This window comes from Sciurus carolinensis, chromosome 3, assembly GCF_902686445.1.
Source record: "Sciurus carolinensis chromosome 3, mSciCar1.2, whole genome shotgun sequence".
Classification (NCBI taxonomy): Eukaryota; Metazoa; Chordata; class Mammalia; order Rodentia; family Sciuridae; genus Sciurus; species Sciurus carolinensis.
Window position 1 is genome coordinate 163,605,239 of NC_062215.1, and position 19,348 is coordinate 163,624,586.

At 55.6% G+C, this 19,348-nt stretch overlaps 1 protein-coding gene across 15 annotated transcripts in view; it reads right to left on the bottom strand.

Annotated features, from left to right (window-relative positions):
• Positions 1-2,180: 2,180 nt before the first annotated feature.
• Tns1 (tensin 1) overlaps positions 2,181-19,348 on the bottom strand; it is a 184,730-nt gene continuing 167,562 nt past the window's right edge. For all 15 annotated transcript variants that reach the window (XM_047544728.1, XM_047544724.1, XM_047544725.1 and 12 more), the window contains 10 exons: positions 16,659-17,728; positions 13,849-13,935; positions 12,978-13,109; positions 12,513-12,605; positions 11,920-11,997; positions 10,182-10,253; positions 9,759-9,927; positions 8,779-8,847; positions 8,344-8,376; positions 2,181-6,773 (listed from right to left, as the gene is read on the bottom strand). In XM_047544728.1, the coding sequence (XP_047400684.1) occupies positions 6,629-6,773; positions 8,344-8,376; positions 8,779-8,847; positions 9,759-9,927; positions 10,182-10,253; positions 11,920-11,997; positions 12,513-12,605; positions 12,978-13,109; positions 13,849-13,935; positions 16,659-17,728 (1,948 nt within the window). In that variant the 3' untranslated portion in view covers positions 2,181-6,628. The remainder of the gene's footprint in view (positions 6,774-8,343; positions 8,377-8,778; positions 8,848-9,758; positions 9,928-10,181; positions 10,254-11,919; positions 11,998-12,512; positions 12,606-12,977; positions 13,110-13,848; positions 13,936-16,658; positions 17,729-19,348) is intronic.

A 19,348-nucleotide genomic window follows, 5' to 3' on the forward strand; every position in this document is an offset into this window, starting at 1 on the left:
TAGCCTGTCCCCCAGAGCTGGTGTAATGGGGAGAAAGAGCTCTCCCCTTCTCTAATGGTGTCATTGGCTGATGAGCAAAGCCAGTCCCCAGCGCTGGGCACCCTGGTGCTGACTCAGTTGGCCGCGCTCCAGAGCACCTGATGGACAGGAGGCAGGAGAGGAGATGCCTACGAGGGGACGCAGCACAGCTCAAGAGGCTGGGTCACCTGTGTGTGTGTACGCAGGGCACTCTGTGTGGTCTCTGTGCGTCTGTGTGTGTGATACATGTGTACATCTGGGGAGATGGGCACACATACACTCACTTGCAAGTTTGGTTCTACACCAGAAAGGGCATGGCTACAGGGTCAGCCCACCTGGAGTCTAGCCTGCCTCTGCCACTTATTCCAGCTTTGTGACTTTGAGCAAGGGCCTCAACCTCTTTGAACCTCAGTCTCTTCCTCTATGAGGTGAGGACAAAGACAGCCTTTATCTCACAGGTGTGCTTGTGCAAGAAAATACATTTGTGTGCTTAGGACAGGTCCTGCCAATCAGCAAGTGTGGGCTGAACACTGGCTGGTCACTGGTGACAATGACAAGTGCCAGCTCTGTCAGTTAGAAGCCAGGTGACCTCTCAGAGCCTGTTTCCTGAGGTGTCCCCACATCGTGGATTTAGTGGGAAGTCTGGCACAAGCCTCTGCACAGCAGGCAGCTCTGTGCTCCCTGGCTCGCTCGTCTCATAGAGCAAACCTTGCATCCCATCTGGGCTGGCACCCGTGGGGTCCTGAGGCCCTTACAAGGGTTCTGTGAGGTCAAAACTACTTCATAACAACATCGCGTCACTACTGGATTTTTTATTCATTTTCACTGCACACTAGCTACAGTGAGAGTTCAGCTGTCCCCAAAGACAGGATGCAGTAAGAAGACCTTAAAAATGCAAAACCACATCACCCTTAGCACTCGATCGTTTTCTGCTTTAGAAAATATCACTGTCCCAACAGCTCGGGAGTCTGAGGCAGGAGGATTGCAAGTTCAGAACCAGCCTGGGCAACTTAGGGAGGCCCTAAGCAACTTAGGAAGACCCTGTCTCTAAATAAAATATAAAAAGAGCTGGGGCTGTGGCTCCGGGGTTAAGCACCCCTGGGTTCTAAAATAAATAAATAACACCACAGTCTTTCATGGAAACGCCATTTCCCTTCACAAGCAATGCGTTTATTATCGTCACAGAAGTGAATGTGTTTGAAGTGTTCTCAGTTTCAATTTACTCTGAGGTCAAGGGGGAAAGATACAACCCTCTAAACAAGAGCTCTTCGGGGTCCTCAATGGTTTTAAGAGTGTGAAGGACTTCTGAACCCGCAGGCTGGACAGGCCGCCCTGCCATCTGCCACTGTGCTGACCAGCACAGCTGGTCCAAGTCGCCCTCCCCGCCACACTGCAAGCTCAGTGGAGAACTGGAGAATCTGGAGATGCCCCAGAGCCCTGGTGCCGTGCGAGGCTGCCCCCACAGACCACACACCCTGACCTTCTGAACAGGACTGGCCCAGCGTGAGCTGGCTCCACGGGAGCCACCTGAATGGCACCTGGATTTTGCCCAGCAGCCTCTGCTCCTCTTTGCTCCCGCAAACCTCACCCCTTCAAGGGGCACCAAGCCCTCCCCCTTGTCGGTCCCCGTGGCTAACTGCAGAAGGCTCCAGAGGCAGGATCTCGCAGAACAACGGGCATGTGCCCCAGGCTCTTGCCGAGAACGTAGGGAAGAGGGATTCTTCTTTCTACTGGGTCCAAGCCGATGGATTGAAGGCCTGGAGCTTCCAGTGACCCCATCACTGGGACAGAGGCTGTCTGAGTATTGAGCCAGCTCAGGACCGAGCAGGCTCAGATCCTACCCCTGGATCCTGGGGTAGAGTCCCGATCCTACCCCTGGAGGCCTGGACCCAGCTTTGCCTGGCCTTCTCAGCACTTGGCCTAATAAATGTCATTCTTTTCTTGAACAAATTTGAATCAAGTTTCTCTTCCAGCTGAAAGAATCCAGATGAATGACCCAGAGTGACCAGACGTAGACCTGGACGTTGGGAAAGCTGTGGGGAGGGTTTGGGGTGAATGGACCACTAGAGGCATCTCCAAATCCCCCTGGTATCTGGTGCCCAAGAGAGGTCCCTTTGGCCTGGCAGCCCCCCGTCCAAACAACACAGCTGGATAACACCATGGATTTTTCTTTAACTTTATCATTTATAAAGCCATACAATGGATCGCAAAGAAACCAAGCCGCTGTACAGGAGCAGGAGAGCGCGGGTGTAGTACATTCATTTCCAGGACAAACAGCATACATCGGGGTTTATACAAGGTGGCAAAGTCATAGGCACAATGATACAAAATATAAAGTATATTTCCATCTATATAAATACACAGCGGGGTGGGGAGGACGCTGGGGTGCTCTGGGAAGGAAATTCTTATGTTTGTTTTGAACAACAGCCTGAAGAGAGGAGAGAAGTGGGGGGGACGGGGCAGGCACACCCCGTCATGCTCACACCAAACACGGACCCACAGGAGAGCGTTGCCCCACTTAACACTGATTAGGAGGAAACAAACTTGGACATGGCCCGGCAATTACCTGTGGCTGGGAAAGGCCCAGGGGTGGGAAATGGACACGGTCCTCCAACCTTTCCAACATCTGAAGAGGGCAGACCACAAGGAACGGGTCTGCCGAGCCCCACCGGGGGCCGGTCCTCGCCCTGGCGGAAGCTGAGACTCCCCCAGTCGCTGGCCTGCAGCCCTCACCTGATTTCTCTCACCGCTGGGTCATACTGAACTTGACCTTCTGCCAGGCGCCACCTCCGACCCCTACCCCTAAGTGCCCTAAAGAGACGAGCAAAACACGCACACACAAACGTCCACACTTGCACACACGCGCACACACGTCCTATGTTACCACTGGACATGGGGACACGAGTCTCAGCATTCCAGGGTCTGGCCCTGGGTGAAGAGGTGGCCCTGCCACTCTGCCCACAAGCTCTTCAAAGACCCCAGGGTGGGCAGGGTGGACTTCTTTTCTCACATGGGGCAGGCCCACTTGATCTCCCAAGATCTGAAGCCGGGAAAAAAGAAATAAGGGGGAGACGTCCCCGAGCAGGAGGGACCCCCTCACCAGCCCCTCTGCACCCACCTGGGCAGCAGAGGAACCTGCTCCACCCCAGCTCGGGCCTGCAGAACCGGGCAGCAGAGGCCCCTGCTCTCCCTACTGAGAGTCCCTTCCTGGCAGGAATCCACATAGCCCGGGTCCCACCACTCACCCTGGCCAGTCCCTAACACATCTGAGGGTTCCTTAAAAGTGGAAGTGGGGGAGAAGGAACCCTGGCAGTGTCCTTAGCTTTCAGAACTCCTGGGGAGAAGGTCGGCCCAGATGGCTCAAAATGCCTTTCCCAAATCCAGGAGGCGATGCCTCTGTCCCTTAAATGCCTGGCTACACAAAGGAGCCAAGAAACCATGATGGCCAGGTGGGGCACTCCCATCACCCCTGGAAGCCACACGGATGGCTCATTTCCCCCATTTCCCTTCTGGGGTCACCTCTCCATGGCTCTCGGGCCAATCCATCCCTCTTAAGTCCCCTGGGCTCTAATCCTTGAAAAATCAGAGATGTCCCCTCCGTGCCCCTTGCCTGCAGAGGCCAGCTAGGTCAAGGCCTGCCCCAGAGACCTGCTGGCCAGGCAGAGGCAGCACCTTGGGCTGACCCCACGTCTCCTGCTCGCTCTTCCACCTCTCCAGACCCTGCCCTGCCTCAGTCTACAATAGAGACCAGACAGCACTCTCCTTGCTGACGACAGATTCAACAACACACAACAGCAAAAGGGGTAGAGGGAGGGGGAGATAAACACTTATAAAATAACAATGGGTCAAAGTGCTCTCTTTTAAAGGAAATCTTTGGCAAGAAGAGACTACAGTGCAGAGTGGTGTGTGCGCATGTGTGTGCGCGTGTGCATGTGCATGTGTGTGTGTATGCATGCGTGTGTGTGTGTGTGTGTGTGTGTGTGTGTGAGTGTGTGTGTGTACATACGGGGCCCACTGGTGAGACACCGGGCAGGGTGGGGCCACTGTGGAGGCTGAGGTCCCTTCCCCATCATTCTCCTGGGAAGGCCAAACTCTCCGCGCCGATTCCCTCCAGAGACATGCTGAGAGCCAGTGGCCAGCTCTGCAGCGTCCTCTGGGTCCTCCCTACAGCTCACATGTGGCCGGCCGGAGTGCAGAGGCTGGCCAGGCCTGACGGGAGCTGCTGGGGCAGTGGATAGGTGAGAAAGCAAGTGCGAAGGCTGATCCCAGTCAGTACTCAGTCCCAGCGAGGGCCCTCCCAGCCTCCAGCCCAGAGAAGGTAAGCGACCAGGAGGATCCCGCAGCCTATCAGCAGGAGAGGAAGGTACTCACAAGAAACCGGATGAGGAAACGTCTCCTGTCCTAGAGGAGAACTGGGGTGCCTTAGGGAATAAGGAGAGGGGCTTCAGGTATTTGGCTTGAACATCTCAGAAGGAAGGGCACTTTGAAAGGTCCTAGGTCACCAAGCCCAAGACTTCCACTTTGGGGAGCAGGGTGGGGGCTCGGCCTCTGCCCCCCATCTAAGCTAGACACTCTTCTTCCAGCTCCCAGTAACAAGGTCCACAGGGTAGAGCTCCCAGGAGGAGAAAATACACCAGAGACGCGCACGCACCTGTGGCCACACACACCTGGTCCCCAGCACGCTCACACATGCACTCGGGCCCACGGCAAAGAGGGCAGGTCCCCACCCGTCCAGGGAGCTGACGGTTTGCCAGAAAACCAGGGGGCCAACAGCATGGAGCATGTGCACCCCACCACACTGAGCCCCAGCATGGCCTAGGAAGCAAAGGCCAGAGCAAGGAGACCCCGCCATGCCAAGGACAAAGCCCCCCTCCACTTCGGGCTCTACCTTCTAAAGAAAGGGACGGGAACTGATTTATGCTCAGGGAGGCAATAAAGCAATCTGGGAAACAATAAATACTTCTTGTCAATTTATCTATTCTTTTTTTTAACCTTTTCTTATATTTTATTAGCTTACAGATTCTGTCAGTATGTCTCCTGTATATATTATATATATTTATATATCAGTACAATGCCACTCTTCAGAGGCCCCCTATGGGCTGAAGAATGGAGTTCTGGTGAATTTTCCATTCTGGCTTAGAGTTCCTGGGTGGCAAGGGTCTTCCCAATTCCCCAAACGGACCCTTGGCTTTTTGACTTAAATGCAAGCTCTTCGTCCTCTGCTCCATGGGCTGTGTGGCTCTTCTGGGGAAACCAAGGCAGAAGGGAGACAGCGAGGCTTTGGCATGATGGGTAGGCCATGTGGTGCCCAGGAGCTTTGCTGATATCACCCTGGGCAGCCCAGCTGAAAGGCACCTGCAACAGTCACACCTCGAAGCTCTTATAGAGGGGACACAGGGACTGCAGGTTTCTCCTGGGGCCTTGCCAAGATGGAATTTGGGAAGCAGATTCCCCAAGACGAGCCCCAACATGAGGACCCTGCAGGAAGGACAGGGCAGGAAAGAGCAGGAAGACACCATCCCCAGCGCCCCGAAAGGCAGCATGCAGATAAGCAAGTCTGAGATAAGGCTGGCGCTGGGCCTGAGCCCAGGAATGGCTGAGCGGTGGGTCAGGCAGAGTCCAGGCACTGGCTGCAGCAGCCTGCCCAGCCAGCTGAGAGCCACCGCGGCCGGAAGGTGTCAAGAGCTCAGCAGCCACCCTTCCTGACAGTCCGCCTCCCTGTGGACACACAAATCTCCACTTCCTCAAAGTCCCGGGCTCCTGGTCAAGGCAGAACCAGCAATGGAGCCAGGGTGCCAGGGCCTCTGTACGGATCAGGCTAGTGGCACCCAGGGCCACCAAGGTTAAGTGCAGGGACCAGGAGGGAGAACCCTGGGTGCTCCTGCAGGAGAGGGCTTCTGTCTCCTCCCTGCTGCCCCCGTCACCCCAACCCTAACCTTCTTTGGACAGTATGCCTGTGTGTACAAACATGGGGACACAGGCGAGCAGAGCTGCTAACCCTAGCAGACAGAGGCGGAGAGAAGTCAGTGAGTGAAGCCGTGGGTGGGGACACATCAACACCCACACCACAGTGCATCGGAGGCCCAGCACAGGATTATGGGCCTCTGGTCTGGGATGGTGTCAAAAGGAAAATCTTCTCCACTTGCTCTCCCACACCGGCCGCTGGGCTCAGCAACCCGCCCCACAGGTAGCCAGAAAAAGATTCTCTCGGTTTGAGCTGTCCTTGCAAAGCAGGTGGCTAGGGACACAGGGCTTTTCCATTTCCCCCCAAAAATGTGGATCCCAAGGAGGCCCGTCAGCCCATGGAGGAGCCCCATCCTCTCAGAGGGGGCAGGGAGCGAGGGGCCCGGCTGGTTCAGGAGGCTTTGGGAGACTGCCGTTTCCATCTGCCAGGAGAACCTGAGTTCTTCTCCTCCATCTTTTTTTTTTCTTTCTCTCCCCTCCCCTCCCCTCTGCAATTCACTTCCCTCTCCCAACGCTGCACTTTCTTCTCTCCTTCTCCAAAATTAGCCCAAAGTCCTCCTTCTGGATTCCAGGTGGTCAGGACGCAGGGGTCCCCTCCCCACATGCCCCGCCCCCACTGCCCTGGCCCTGGGCAAGGGGTCTGGGCTCATCTCTTCTGGCCGGTGCTCTGCATGACCTTGGAGACAAAGTTGACGATGGCGGAGGCAGGCTGGTTGGGGTCGAGCTCGGCGAAGAGGTGGCAGGCGTTGTCTGTGGTGCTGCCCTGCTTCCGCGCCACGAAGCCAAAGAGCCTGCAGGGGCAGGACAGGGTGGTGGGCATGAGGGGCAGCAGGGGGACACTGGCCTGGGAACGCGGGCTGGACAGGCCAGCTTGTCTCAAGCCAAACCTGCCTCGCCGCGTCCCTAGCCTCCCCGGGCCTCAGGGACAGGGGTGGCGCCTGAGACAGCGTCCTCTGGGCACTGCTGCAGCAATGCCAAGGCTGGAGACAGCCTCTTGCTTTGTTTCAGGGCAGACGAAGGTTCCCCTTTGAGGGGTGGGAGCGGAAACTGCAGTTAGGACAAGACTGGATAGTAAGGGGTGGGGACAAGAGCAGAAATGAAGAGGGAGCATTCCTGAAGCCGCTTCTCCCAGCCCCACCCCGGCCGACTGTTCATACAAACAACACACAAGCAAAGGACCAGGAGGGCTGTCCGTTCGTCTGCACCCACCATGCCGCTCAGGGGTCAGGGGGACCAAGGACACAGGTCCCCACCCTACACACACAGTCGTCGCTCCAGAGGCTGGAAGCCCAGAGAACCCAAGGGGGAGGGGACCCCACACCTGTCCCCTCCAGCACCAAGACGGGAGTGACCTAACATTCTCTCTTTGCAAAACAGAGTTAAAAATACGAGGGCAGAGAACAGAATGTGAGCTCGCCCCTCCCAGCCGCGTGTTGCTAATTCGAGCGAGATGGGGAAATCGGGACAGCTGGAGATGCCGACGGACACCCCTCTGCCTCAGACCGCGCCACCCCGCTCAAATTAGCAAAGCCACACACACGCACACACAGCCCTGTACTTCCCTCCTCTCCACTCTCCGGGTTCACGTCAGGGGCTGGGGCAGTGCCCAGGTGTTGGGAACCTTGGGGTCCACAGAGCAGCCCCCAGCACCCCTCCTTCTGGTCTGGCTAGGGCTGTCGTGCAGTGGGGGTGAGTGGGCTGGGTGGGGGGCATCTCTCAGCTCCCAGCACACAGGCATGCTGGCCTTGTCCGCCTGCTTCTGCCAGGACGGAGACCTGGCCAGCCTGTGTCTGCCCTGCCACTGCCACCTGCCCTCACTGCAAGCTCTGGCCTGCCTGGCCGGCTGGCAGGGACACAAACAAATGGGAACTCAGAGTCCCCCATGCCTATGAGGACAACAAGGCTGAGCCCCCAGCATCGTTCACACCCAGATTCCTGGACACGGGAGACGACCTGGCTGCCTGTGTTCTCCCCTTTCTTCAGTCAACAACCATCCAGCAGCCTCCCCGTGGGGCAGACCCAGCCCTGCCCGGCTTGTTGTCTGCTGGTCGAGCCACCTCCGCCCACTAAACCATCTCTCTCCTACCCTTCAGCCTGTCCAAACTGCACCGTCTCTTAAGACCCATTTTTAAATATTCTTTCGTTTCCAAAGCCTTTCCATCTCTGGCCCCGCTTGGACACACTCTCCTTTGCTAACACCACCCATGTGGGTTGTAGTTGCCTTCTCCAAAACTCAGTGGTATAAGCACAAAGATGCTTGCTGTCCGTGCCGCGCCCCGGCTCTGGATTCTAACCCTGCCCCTGCCTGCTGGTGGAGAAGCACGAAACTGGCAAGCTGGTGGGTAAAGAAGCCACACTTACTTAGCAGGGGCTCCGCCCTCCGTCTTCATCCACCTGTGGAGAGAAAGTCAGCTCAGGGTCAGTCACTGCACCTGTCCCCAGAGCACCACCCACCCAGACTGGACCTTGTGGGACAAGGCAGAGGAGCCCCCACCTCTGAAAGACAGACGCCTCCAAGGTTAGCCAGGGGCTTTCGAGGCAGAGAAAACACTGGCAGGCCACAGAAAGAGTCAGGGTCAGGGTCGGGGCAGAGGGGGTAAAAATGGGCATTTGGGTCCCAAGAGGGTCTCCAGATCTGAGAGGAAATCTCAAAAACTGCCTGACACAATTATGCACACTCCACTGGACACAGGCAGATCTTCCAGGGGAACCGAGAACATGCACATCTGTGCTCACGTGCACACACACTCCAGCAGCCCAGAACCAGCCGAGGGAAGGTGTTTCTGAGAGACTTACTTTCTTTCCTGTGGATCCAGGTCACAGAAGGTGACAGTGTTGAGGGGGTAGTGTCTTCTGAAGAAGAGCCTGTGGTTCAGACATCAGACAAACAGTGAGTGAGCAGGGGAATGGCCGCCTCCTCCACCCTCCGCAGGCCAGGCCACCTTCCACTGTGCCCACTGTGGGTCACGCTCTTGCTATGTATGAGCAAGATGGCCTGAGTTGCTCACATTGGAGACCTGAGCAGTGCACAGGGACAGACAGATGTGCCACAGAAACAAGTCCAAATGCTAGGGACTGGGAAAGAAACTGACACTGAGGACTAAGAAATGGGGGGACCCTAAGAGAGGAAGGAAATGGGCTGGGGACATGGATAGGAAGAATATGAAAGGAAGGACTCTGCTCCTGGAAAGAGTGACTGTTTTAACAGTTGTATTGACAGTTGAATACCCAACTCAGGCAAATCCTTATAGAAGGATGGACGGGTGAATAGACGGAGGGTGGATGGATGGATGGATGGATGGATGGATGGGTAGATGAATAGATGGATGGATGATGGATGGATGGATGGATGGATGGGTGGGTGGGTGGATGGATAAGTGGATGAATGGATGGAGACACATAAAAATAAAAGGGATAAATGGTTGGGGAGGATAAATGGGGAATGAATAGATACAAGTAGATGGATCATTGATGAGTGTGTGAACAAGTGGATGGACAATGGCTGGATGGATGGTAGGTGGATGAAGGATGGATGGATGGATGGATAGATGGATGATGGGTAGATGGGTAGTTGGTTGAATGAATGGATGGATGGATGGATGGATGGATGGGATGAATAGCTAGTCCGGTAAAGAATGGAAGCAAGATAGATGGATGGGAGAACAGATGGGCAGATAGGTGCAAGGGATGAATCAGTTGGTGAGGGTGGGTAAGTGGATGCATGGATGGGTGGCAGTCAGGAGAGCCCAGTGCAGGAGCAAGTAGACAAGGCTTACTTTCTCTGGTTGTCAGTCAGCGTGATTCCCTGGGCAGAGACCTTGAAGTGAACGATAGTGGCGGCTGGCGTGGGATCAGCAGCCAGCGTCTCAGATGCGGCTTTGGAGATGGCCTGCGGCCCAGTGAGAGATTCCATATCCACGGAATTGACGAAGAGCACATTACAGGCTAGAAGAAAAGGACCCCAGAGGGAGTCAGGGGGCCGGAGTGAGTGGAGAAAATGCCCCAGGTCCACTCCTGAGGGAAAAGGTGGCAGACAACGGCAGGCCAGCCTTGGGCCAAAACACCTGCACGGAGGAACATAACCTGCCTAGAGCCATCGGGGTCTGGGAGAGACTTCCAACCCGCACCTGCAGGAGGCACAGGGCAGGAAGGTGGGAATGAGGGTGTGGGCAGGGGTCCAGTCTCCAGGGACCACTCACCTGCTCCTTGCTTCAGCAGGTCAGCCGTTGAGTTGGCAGGGCCCGAGCTATCTTTTGATTCATCTGTGGGGTCTGAGAAAAAATTCACCTGGTAATTAAAACCTTGGAGCTGGAAAAAAGCATGGTTGAGCTGGGCCTCAGGCCAGCTCCGCCAATGCTCTGTGCAAAGGACACACTTTCACGGTGGGCCCCAGTCACAGGCACTGTGTTATCTACGGGGGGAGGTTCGACGATTGCTCCAAGAACCCAGGATGCTGGCTGGGAGCTCTGGAGTCTAGGACAGCTGGGCGCCAACCCTCAGCCCACCACATGCTAAGTGGAACCACCACCCAGGGTTTCCAACATCCCATACAGTTTTTATCCCACTGCTTGGCAGAAAGAAAGGCCTCAGCAGCAGTGACGTTGCTGTTGTCTGGCACGGACACGTCTTTGTGGATCAGTAAATACCTTGATTCCTTAAACCACCCCCACAGCACAAATATAAGTTCAAGATTAGTGAGAACAGAGTGATGGACGTGTTAAGTAGCTTGATTTGACCATTTCCCAATGTGTACATAGATCAAAAGATCACATTATACACAGTACATACCACTGTTTTTATTTCAACTGTACCTAAATAATTTATTTTCATGGTACTGGGGATTGAACCCAGGGGCACTCTACCCCTGAATTACATCCCAGTCCTTTTAAATTATATTAATTTTGAGACAGGACTTTATTAAGTTGCTGAGGCTGGCCTTAAACTTATGATCCTCCTGCTTCATCCTCCCAGGTAGCTGAGATCACAAGCATGTGCCACTGAGTCTTTAGCCATAAAACTTTAAAAAAAAAAAAATCAGAATAAAAAATAATTTGTAACCAGTGTTTCTTACGCTTTGGTGTGCAGATGTGTTAAAATGCAGACTGTTGGGCCCTAGAGTTTCTGATGAAGTGGACTTTGAGAACGCCGGCATTTTAACACGTTCTCAGGGGATGCAGATGCTGCTGGTCTGGGGACCACATTTCAAGAACCACTGGTTTATACAATTTAAAATCAAACAACTATGTAATTGCTAGACTACCACAGCAAGTTTCATAAAAATGTAATTTAATTGGTGTCTAAATTGTGTGGTTAATAATGCTACTTAAGTTGTGTTTGAACTTTTAAGCTAATAATGTTGGCCAATTATTATTAATAATTCAGTGAATTAAATAGGATAGATAAAAATCCTCAACTAATATCGGAGGTTTTAATCTCAACCTCCAGTACATTCTCCTCCTGACTCTCCCACTGCTCAGGACTTCCCCAGGGATGAGGCTGATTCTGAGAATTCAGTATGAATTTCTGAAAGGTGCCAGAGTATTTTCTAGAACAATCTGGAAAGACTATATATGGCCCTAGAGTTCAATTCTTAAACTTTTCCTTCTTTTTTCCAAGGGTGCTTAACCACTGAGCCACATTCCCACTAGGATCACACTAGGTTGTTTACAGTCTAAGTTGCTGGGGCTGGCTTTGAACACGAGATCCTCCTGCCTCAGCCTCCCCAGCCACTGGAATTACAGGCCTGTGCCACCACACTCAGCAAACTTTTCCTTCTTTTTTAACAGGGGAAAAAAAAAAAGTGTGTGTGAGAGAGGTTTTTGAATTTCCCCATGCGTGCCCTCCACCCCGGCCCACATTCTGGAGCGGCTGGTGGGACAAGACACGAAGGAGGCAGCTCAGGGGCACATGTGGAGCGCAGGGCATCTCCCGTCCTACCTCGGTTTGGAATGACGAGCTTGCAGGGCAGAGCCAGTGGGATGATGGAGTGCTGGTAGACCAGGGCAGACAGAGATCCTGCAGGGGGTGAGACACACCTCAGGGCAGCGCTCCTGGGAGTCAGGGGGCAGCTAAGGGCCGGGAGGAAAGGCCAGGAAACCTCGCCCCACCCAGCTTCTTGTGTGTGCGGCTGGGGGCGGAGCTGGGATGGAGTCAGGGCCCTGCACTCCTCCACCGAGCCACCCCAGCTCAGCTTCCAAGGCTCACTCTAGCCGTCAGGGTGTGACCTCACTACTTCCCTTTACGCAAAGTACCTCCTAACCCCTCTCTGACTCTCTCCAGGGATGCTCCCACCCTCCCAAAACAGGGTAGAGGCATCGGAGAACTGTGGGATCAAATCCCAGAGCAGTCACTCCTTATCTGTGCCTCCTTGGGTAAGTCTAACTTAGAGTTCCCGCGTGTGCCGAACAGGGACCATGTCATCTACCACCTGGGGTTATGGGGAGAGAACTTGGGGTCAGGCCCCCTGGGAAAGCTGGAGCAGGGTGAGACCCTGCAACCCGCCTGCAGCAACAGCGGTGGGGGCGGCTCACCAAAGTTGGGCTCATTGGGGCAGCCCTTGAGCTTGACCCCTCTGGGGCCGGTCTCTATCAGGAAATGTCTCACCAACTCATGGGTCAGGTCTCCTGGGATGGAGAGAAAGAAATGAGAACCAAGTGCTCCTCACAAGCCCTCCCACCGCCTCCCACCGCCGCGCCACCCCTTCTGCAGTGCTGGGGGCTGGGGTGGGACACAGGGTCCTGGAGAGCAGGAGGCTGGAGCGCTGGGGTTGCACAGACCACCACTGGCTCCTCTCCCGCCCCTCCAGGAAGCACCGCCACCTCCTTCCCTGCTCTCTGTCGCCACCATCCCAAGCCCGAGCCTCGCTCTTCCGAAGAGCTGTTTTTCAGGCACCAGCTCTGTGAGCATTAGGTCCTGCTCAGCGCCCTGGGTCCCTCTGGCACCCCAGGGTTTGAAGAGACTGTGAGGATCACACAGACTCCGGAAGAGGATGTCACCTTTCTTATTCTGCTGCATGATGGTCGGAGGGGGCGATGACACTTTCATGGCCAGTCCATAGGCCCCTCGGAAGGAGTGGCTGTCCCGGATGACGAAGGCTCCTGGCTCCTGATCCTTAAGGAGTGCAATGGCTGAACCAGGAGGAGGGAAGACAGCACGTGAGATTGGCGTCCCTGGCTTGCCTAAGTCCCCCGGGGCCCTTGGAACTTCACTTTCTCTTGGACGAGATGACATTCTTTAAAAGTTAAACACTCCCAAAGGTCCTCTTGGGCTGAGGTGGGCAAACTTTTTCTGTAAATGGCCAGATAGTAAATATCTCTCGCCATGCAGACTATTGCAGCTACTCAAATCTGTGGTTGCAGCTGTAAACTAATAGGTATGGCTGTGTTCCAATAAAACTTTATTTACAAAGACAAGCAACTGTCCAGATGGTGTTGTCAGGCAGGCATTGCTGATCCACACCCACACCCCACAGATTTTCCTTGAGAACCCATAGAGGACCTCGTGTCTATTCCCACATCCCAGCTTCATTTGTCTATTTTCTATAAAACACAAAAATATCCCACATCATACAGACAGAGAGCTAAGGCTTCATATTGTCTGAGCTGGCCTTCTACTTTACCCAGGAAAACCAAAGCTCTGATGGACTCTTGCAAAGATCAATCACACTACTGCTTCTGCCAGCCTTCCCTTTGCTGTGGGAAGTGCTTCTTACTGTCTGACTTCAGTCCCAGTTCCCTCTCTGTGACCACTACCTACTGCAAAGAGGAACGAGTCCACTGTGTCCCTTGTCCAAGGCAGACACAGTGATCAGCAGCCAGCTGGGTCCTCTCATGGACCACAGAACCACCAGCACCGCCCAATACTCACCCTGCTCTCTGGAGATCTCAGGCTTGTACCAATACTTGGAAGTGTCCTGGACAAATTTCACTTTAGCCCGTGTCTCAGGACTATTGTCTAAAGGAGGAGGAGGACAGAAAGTGTTAAGTGTTGGATCATGTCCCCTGAAGAGATGCTGAGGTAAATCCTGACTCTCAAGACCCATGAATGTGGCCTTATTTGGAAAGAGGGTCTTTGCAGATGGAATCAAATTAAGATGAAGGCATGCTGGATTAAAGCCCTAATCCAGTAGGACTGGTATCCTGAAAAGACAGAGGCACATGGGGGACAGCACCATGTGAAAACAGAGGCCAGATGGGCTGGCAAGGCTACAAGTCAAGGGACATCAAGGGTCTCCAGACCCAGGAGGCATGTGGTGAAGCTGGGAGCCCATTGCCCTCAGAGCCTCCACCAGGGCCCAACCTGGATGTTGGACTCCTAGCAGCTGCTGCATTTCTGTTGTTTGAAGCCACCAAGTATATGGTACTTTGTTTTGGATGGCAGCCCTGGGTGGGGGTGGACACAGAAAGCTAGTGTCCTCAAACATCACAGAGCACAGCAGGAAAGGACCAGAGCATGGGCTTCTCACCCACCAGCTGCCTCCACCCACCATCTTGGATGGCTGAGCTGCCTGCTCCAGAAGGGCCTGCTGGGCATTCCCACAGAGCCCGCCCCAGAGCCTGCCCCTCCCAGCATCCACCCCCAGCAGGTTCTGAGGAAATCCCTCCCACAGCCCCCGCACACAGGCCAAGACCCCTTCCTCCTTTCTCCACAGGCTCAACCTCCTCACAGAGGATGACAAGGGCAGAAAGACCCCTTTCTGTCCTCTCCACCTGACCCCTCCTCTTTCCCACACGGGAAGCCGGTGTTCTTTCTGCAATCACACAGGGCAAGAAACCACTCCCGCCCTGGGACGAAGGGGTGAGGGACTGGCCTAGGACCTAGGGCGTCTGCAGGGTGTGCAGAACAGGCGTCTCTGCTGTGATCCTCCCCACGGGTGCTCTGTTCTGGAGGAAGCCCAGGCAAATCCGAGTGCCACTGTGCAGTTTTACAGGGAGGTCTGGAGGGCTAGTGGCTTGTGCAGGTTCCAGATGGTGACCCACTGGGAGGCCCTGCCAGGCGTGAGCCTCCGGGGCCAGGCGAGCAAAGGCCCAGCACAGCTTCTGGGCTAGGGTCAGGGCGTGGGGCTCGCTTTCCAATGCCTTCTTCATGGCCATCTCTTCTCGTCAGCACGTCCTAACGGTGCATCTTCATGGAACCCAGTGCGATGCTTCAAACCGCACACGCAGCAGGCGGAGGTCGACTGGGCGACCGCACTTCCTCCTCCTGTCATTTCTTTGCTTTGGTGCCTTTGAGCGCCACTCCTCGCTTCCTCATACTCGGCTTTCATGAGCCAGAGTGACCCCACTGTGCTGGGCAACACTGGCCCAAGCTCCTCCACCCCCCACCGTGTTCCTCCATCCTTTGCCACCAAAGAAAACAAAAAGAAAGCAGGTGGGGACGAGGAGGAGGAAGCGGAGGAAAGGAACCTTCCCATTCCACACCTTCGCTCACAGGTCTTCAGGGAGGGGCCAGGGCAGAGGGTCCCTGCCTGAGGACACTGTTCAGCTAAGAAGGCTGACCAGGGGCGCGCTGATACTCGGTGTCAGTTTCCCCCGGGGTTTGTGCTCCCTGGGCTGCGGGGACCTGTCTCCCGAGGGCTGGCAGGGAGAAGCTTCTGGCAGCTGTGTGCAGAAGGCCTCAAGGCTCCGGGGCTGGGCCCTGCAACTGTTGCCGGCTGCCTGTCCCTGCTCTGAAGACCCGGGCCCTGTTTGTTTAACGAGCTGTCAGAGGCGGCTGCGGCCCCATAAGCCTTCCTGTGTTGACTCCAGAACTATTTTAAGCAGGGAAGATGGTGGGAAACAGGAAGTGTCCCAACTAGGAGAAGTCTTGCCTCCTTCAAGGAGAGGGACTGGGAACCAGATGTCCCCAGTGGGCGGCAGGAAGCAGGGGGTGCAGGGTCACTCTAGATTCCAGCTTGGCAGGCTCAGGACAAGGCCGGGGAGTAACAGAGGGAGAATCGGGCCGCTGGGCCCCCTCCCGGGCTGCCTGAAATATTCCAAATCTGCTTTGAACAAGCGGGGCCTGGGGCTACTCTGCATGCAGACAGGCCCCAGTCTGCTTGAGAAACTGCAGATCACCTGAGGCCTTGACCTTTGGGTTTAGATAAGGAGCTAATTGGAGGCAAATATGCTCGTCCTAGGGATGAGTGAGGAATTCAGCATGCAAAGCTGCCCGGACCCCAGGAGCCAGGTCTGCAGAAACCAAGCCCTGGTGAAAAGGTCCAGTCCTCAGCCCCGGCCCATCTGCCCTCCAGAGCTGCTGTGAGGGATGTGGGCATGCTGGGGCTGACCAAGGAAGAGAGTCCAGGTGTGGAAGGCATGCTTTCAAGGCATGTGCGACCACAGTAGGCTCCCGATGTGGATATGTGATAAAGACGACTCCGCTGATGCTTAAAGAGCGCTAGCTTGCGGGTAACACAGGCCTGGACTGGAAGCCCAGCTCTGCCACTGATTAACTGTATGATGCTGGACAAATAGCAGAGCCTCTGTCATCCTCGGTTTGCTCCTGGGTAAAAAGGAGTAATAGAACCTCCTTTACCAGGGGCACGGGGTGTCATGGGGATTAAATGAGAGAGTACTTAGTCCAGAGGCTAGCACAGAGCATGTGCTCACAATAGGCTTGAGGGTGCGGGTAGCCATCAGTAATGCTATCGTGTCCATCAGCCTCATGAGGCAGACACAGGAGGAGGAGAGGCCCACCTGGCATGGAGTACTTGGAGAAGTCAGGCAGCGTGTGGGAGAAGGAGACAGTGCTGCCCCCACTGGGACTGGACATGCCACTGGCCACAGGCGAGGAGGACACCTTCCCGTTGATGGTGGCGTAGTTGGGGAGGCTGCCTGCCCGGTCGCCCACGGACATCCTCCGCTTCTCTGGCAAGGCCGGTGTCGGGCTCCCTTGTCGGAAGGCTGCGGAATCCGGCGAGGGGGAGGTGGCCGGGCTGCTCAGGCCCGGGTAGTAGGCAGGGGAGACCGGGAAGGAGGGAGTGGAAGGGGCCTGGTACCCAGAGGCACTGCTCTGCCGGGACAGTGTGGGTCTCCGGTCCTCAGGGGTAGAGTAGCCACCATAGGCCACGTGCCGGTCCAAACTGGGGCTGCCAGGAACCATGGATCCAGACCCTCCCAGGTGGCGGCCCAGGCTGGGGCTTCCGGGGCTGGCTGTGGCATTGCCATGGAGACTGGAGGTCAGGTTGCCTTGGTGGGTCCCAGGGTGTCGGCCCAGGCTGGGGCTCCCAGGAGTGGTGGCCACACTACTGTGGGGGCCTGGGACCTGATGGGCCCCGGGGTGCCGGCCCAGGCTGGGGCTCCCGGGAGTGGTCGCTGCACTGCTTTGGTGGCTGGAAACAGTGTTGCCATGGAAACCAGGGCCTGGTGGACCCATGACCTGGCGGTGGCTCATACTGGGACTGCTGGGAGCAGCCATGCTGGGGTTGATGGCCCGCCGGCCAAAGCCAGGACTAGGGGGCGTGTTGGTGCCCACTGTCCTGTGGCGGGCCTGCGGGCTCCCAGGCACCATGTGGACACCAGCCACGCTGAACTGAGACCGGGCCTGGCTTTCCGGAGAGGAGTTGAATTGCTGAAGTGAGTAGTCAGGGCTACTGTAGCTGCTGCCCACGGTCGGGAGAGGAGAAGGGCTCTGGTAACTTCTCTGAGCCGCAGGGCTGGGCTGTCCCAGGCTGCCGGAACGGAAGCCAGAATCCAACAAGGGCTGGGTGGGTGTTCGGGGACCCTGGTCGCTGCTCTCCCCTGATGGGAAACTCCCCACTGAAGTGCTAGAGAGAGATGACAGATTGAGAGGTCAGCAAATGGCACTTAATGAAGGGGATCTTTAAGGAATGCCCAGCTTCCTTCCAACCACTAATAGCAACCATAATAGCTCCACTTGCAGTCTGTCAGAGCGTCAGGGCTTTTATGCATCACCTTATGGATCCATCAGAAGAAGAAACCGAGGGTCAGAGAAGCTAAACAATGAACTCAGGACTACACAGGTCATAAAAACCCAGGGTTTCAACTCAGCTGTGTCTGATTCCAAAGCCCACATTTTTCCACTGCACTCTGCTGACTATTGAACCATAAGTCAAGAAATCTCCCTCATTAAAATTTAAGGTGGCTGTCCAGTTGTAGCCTCCAGCATCAGGAGACTCACACTGGAGAGGGAGTTCCCGTTCCTACAAGGCCCCACCTCGCCTCGGTTTCTCTGGACATGCTATCACCAATTAAGCACTGAGCAGGCTAGGACTGCTCCTACTCCATTAAGTACTCCTGGTTAGCTAAAAAAAGAAAGAAAGAAGGGAAAGAAGGAAGGAAGAAAGAAATGGAATCAAGGAGGAAGTTTCCAATTCAGGGATTTCCACTTATTATAGGGTCTGCTCTCCAAGCATGGGATCTGGTCACTAATGGAGCAAGCTGCCCTGAGTGGTAACAAGACTCCCATCACTAGGAGAATTAAGCAGAGGCCGAGGGACTTTAGGGTCTAAAGGCTGTGGAGGAATGTCCTCCATGGGAGGTTAGATTCCCTGAGCTCAAGGTCATGCCCAATTCTAAGATTGGCAAAATTCAGTTCATATGGGACTGTGCCTGGAGAAACTGTCACAATTCAGGGTTCATCTGTGAAGGGTGGCACAGGTCCATGCAGAGTGACATGCGAGGCAGGGCCTGCACCCTGTGACCCATGAGCTGGGAAACAGGGATTCTCCTTATTCATGTTTTCCCAAGGGGAAAATGAAGGGCTGGACAGGTGACCCTGGCTCCCCATCTATGACAGAGCAGTAGAGACACAGGTTGACCGGGACATGGGGAAGCAGCAGCACAAGGAGGTGGCAGGCGGGCTGGGCCAGGAGTCCCCAGGGAGGGAAGGGTCCTCACACAACCGGGGGCCAAGCTGCCGTAGGCAGGAGGGAGTCTCTCTGCAGCTGAGCCCTCGCTGGCTGGGTGGGGTCAGCTGGGGCTCCCGGGTGGGAGGCGGTTTTGATGGGACTGTGGCCGGGGGCCAGAGAGGAACCAGGAGCAGGGAGGAGGGCAGGGCACAGGCCAGGACAAAGTCTGCCTTGCTCCCCAGAGAGGCCAGAGCGGAAGGTCACTTCCCAGGAGGGAAAAAGTTGGATTCTGAGGAGCGGGAGACAGAGCAAGAGGTGCCAGGGGAGCAGAGCGGGCGAGGGATGCTGAGATGCAGCTCTGGAGGTGAGTCCCGAGGAGACAGGGAGAAGGTGGGGAGAAGCGGCCAGAGGTGCCCAGCGCGGGGCTCACAGCGCAGGGCAAGCGGAGGAAATCCCCTTCCCTTGAACAGGGAGCGCGCCCTCTGCAGGGGTCTGGCCTCCTGAGCCCCGCGGCCCGTCAGGAGGCTGGGGAGGTGGACTGGGTGGAGGTGCTCACTGAAGCTTAGAGGGCAGAGG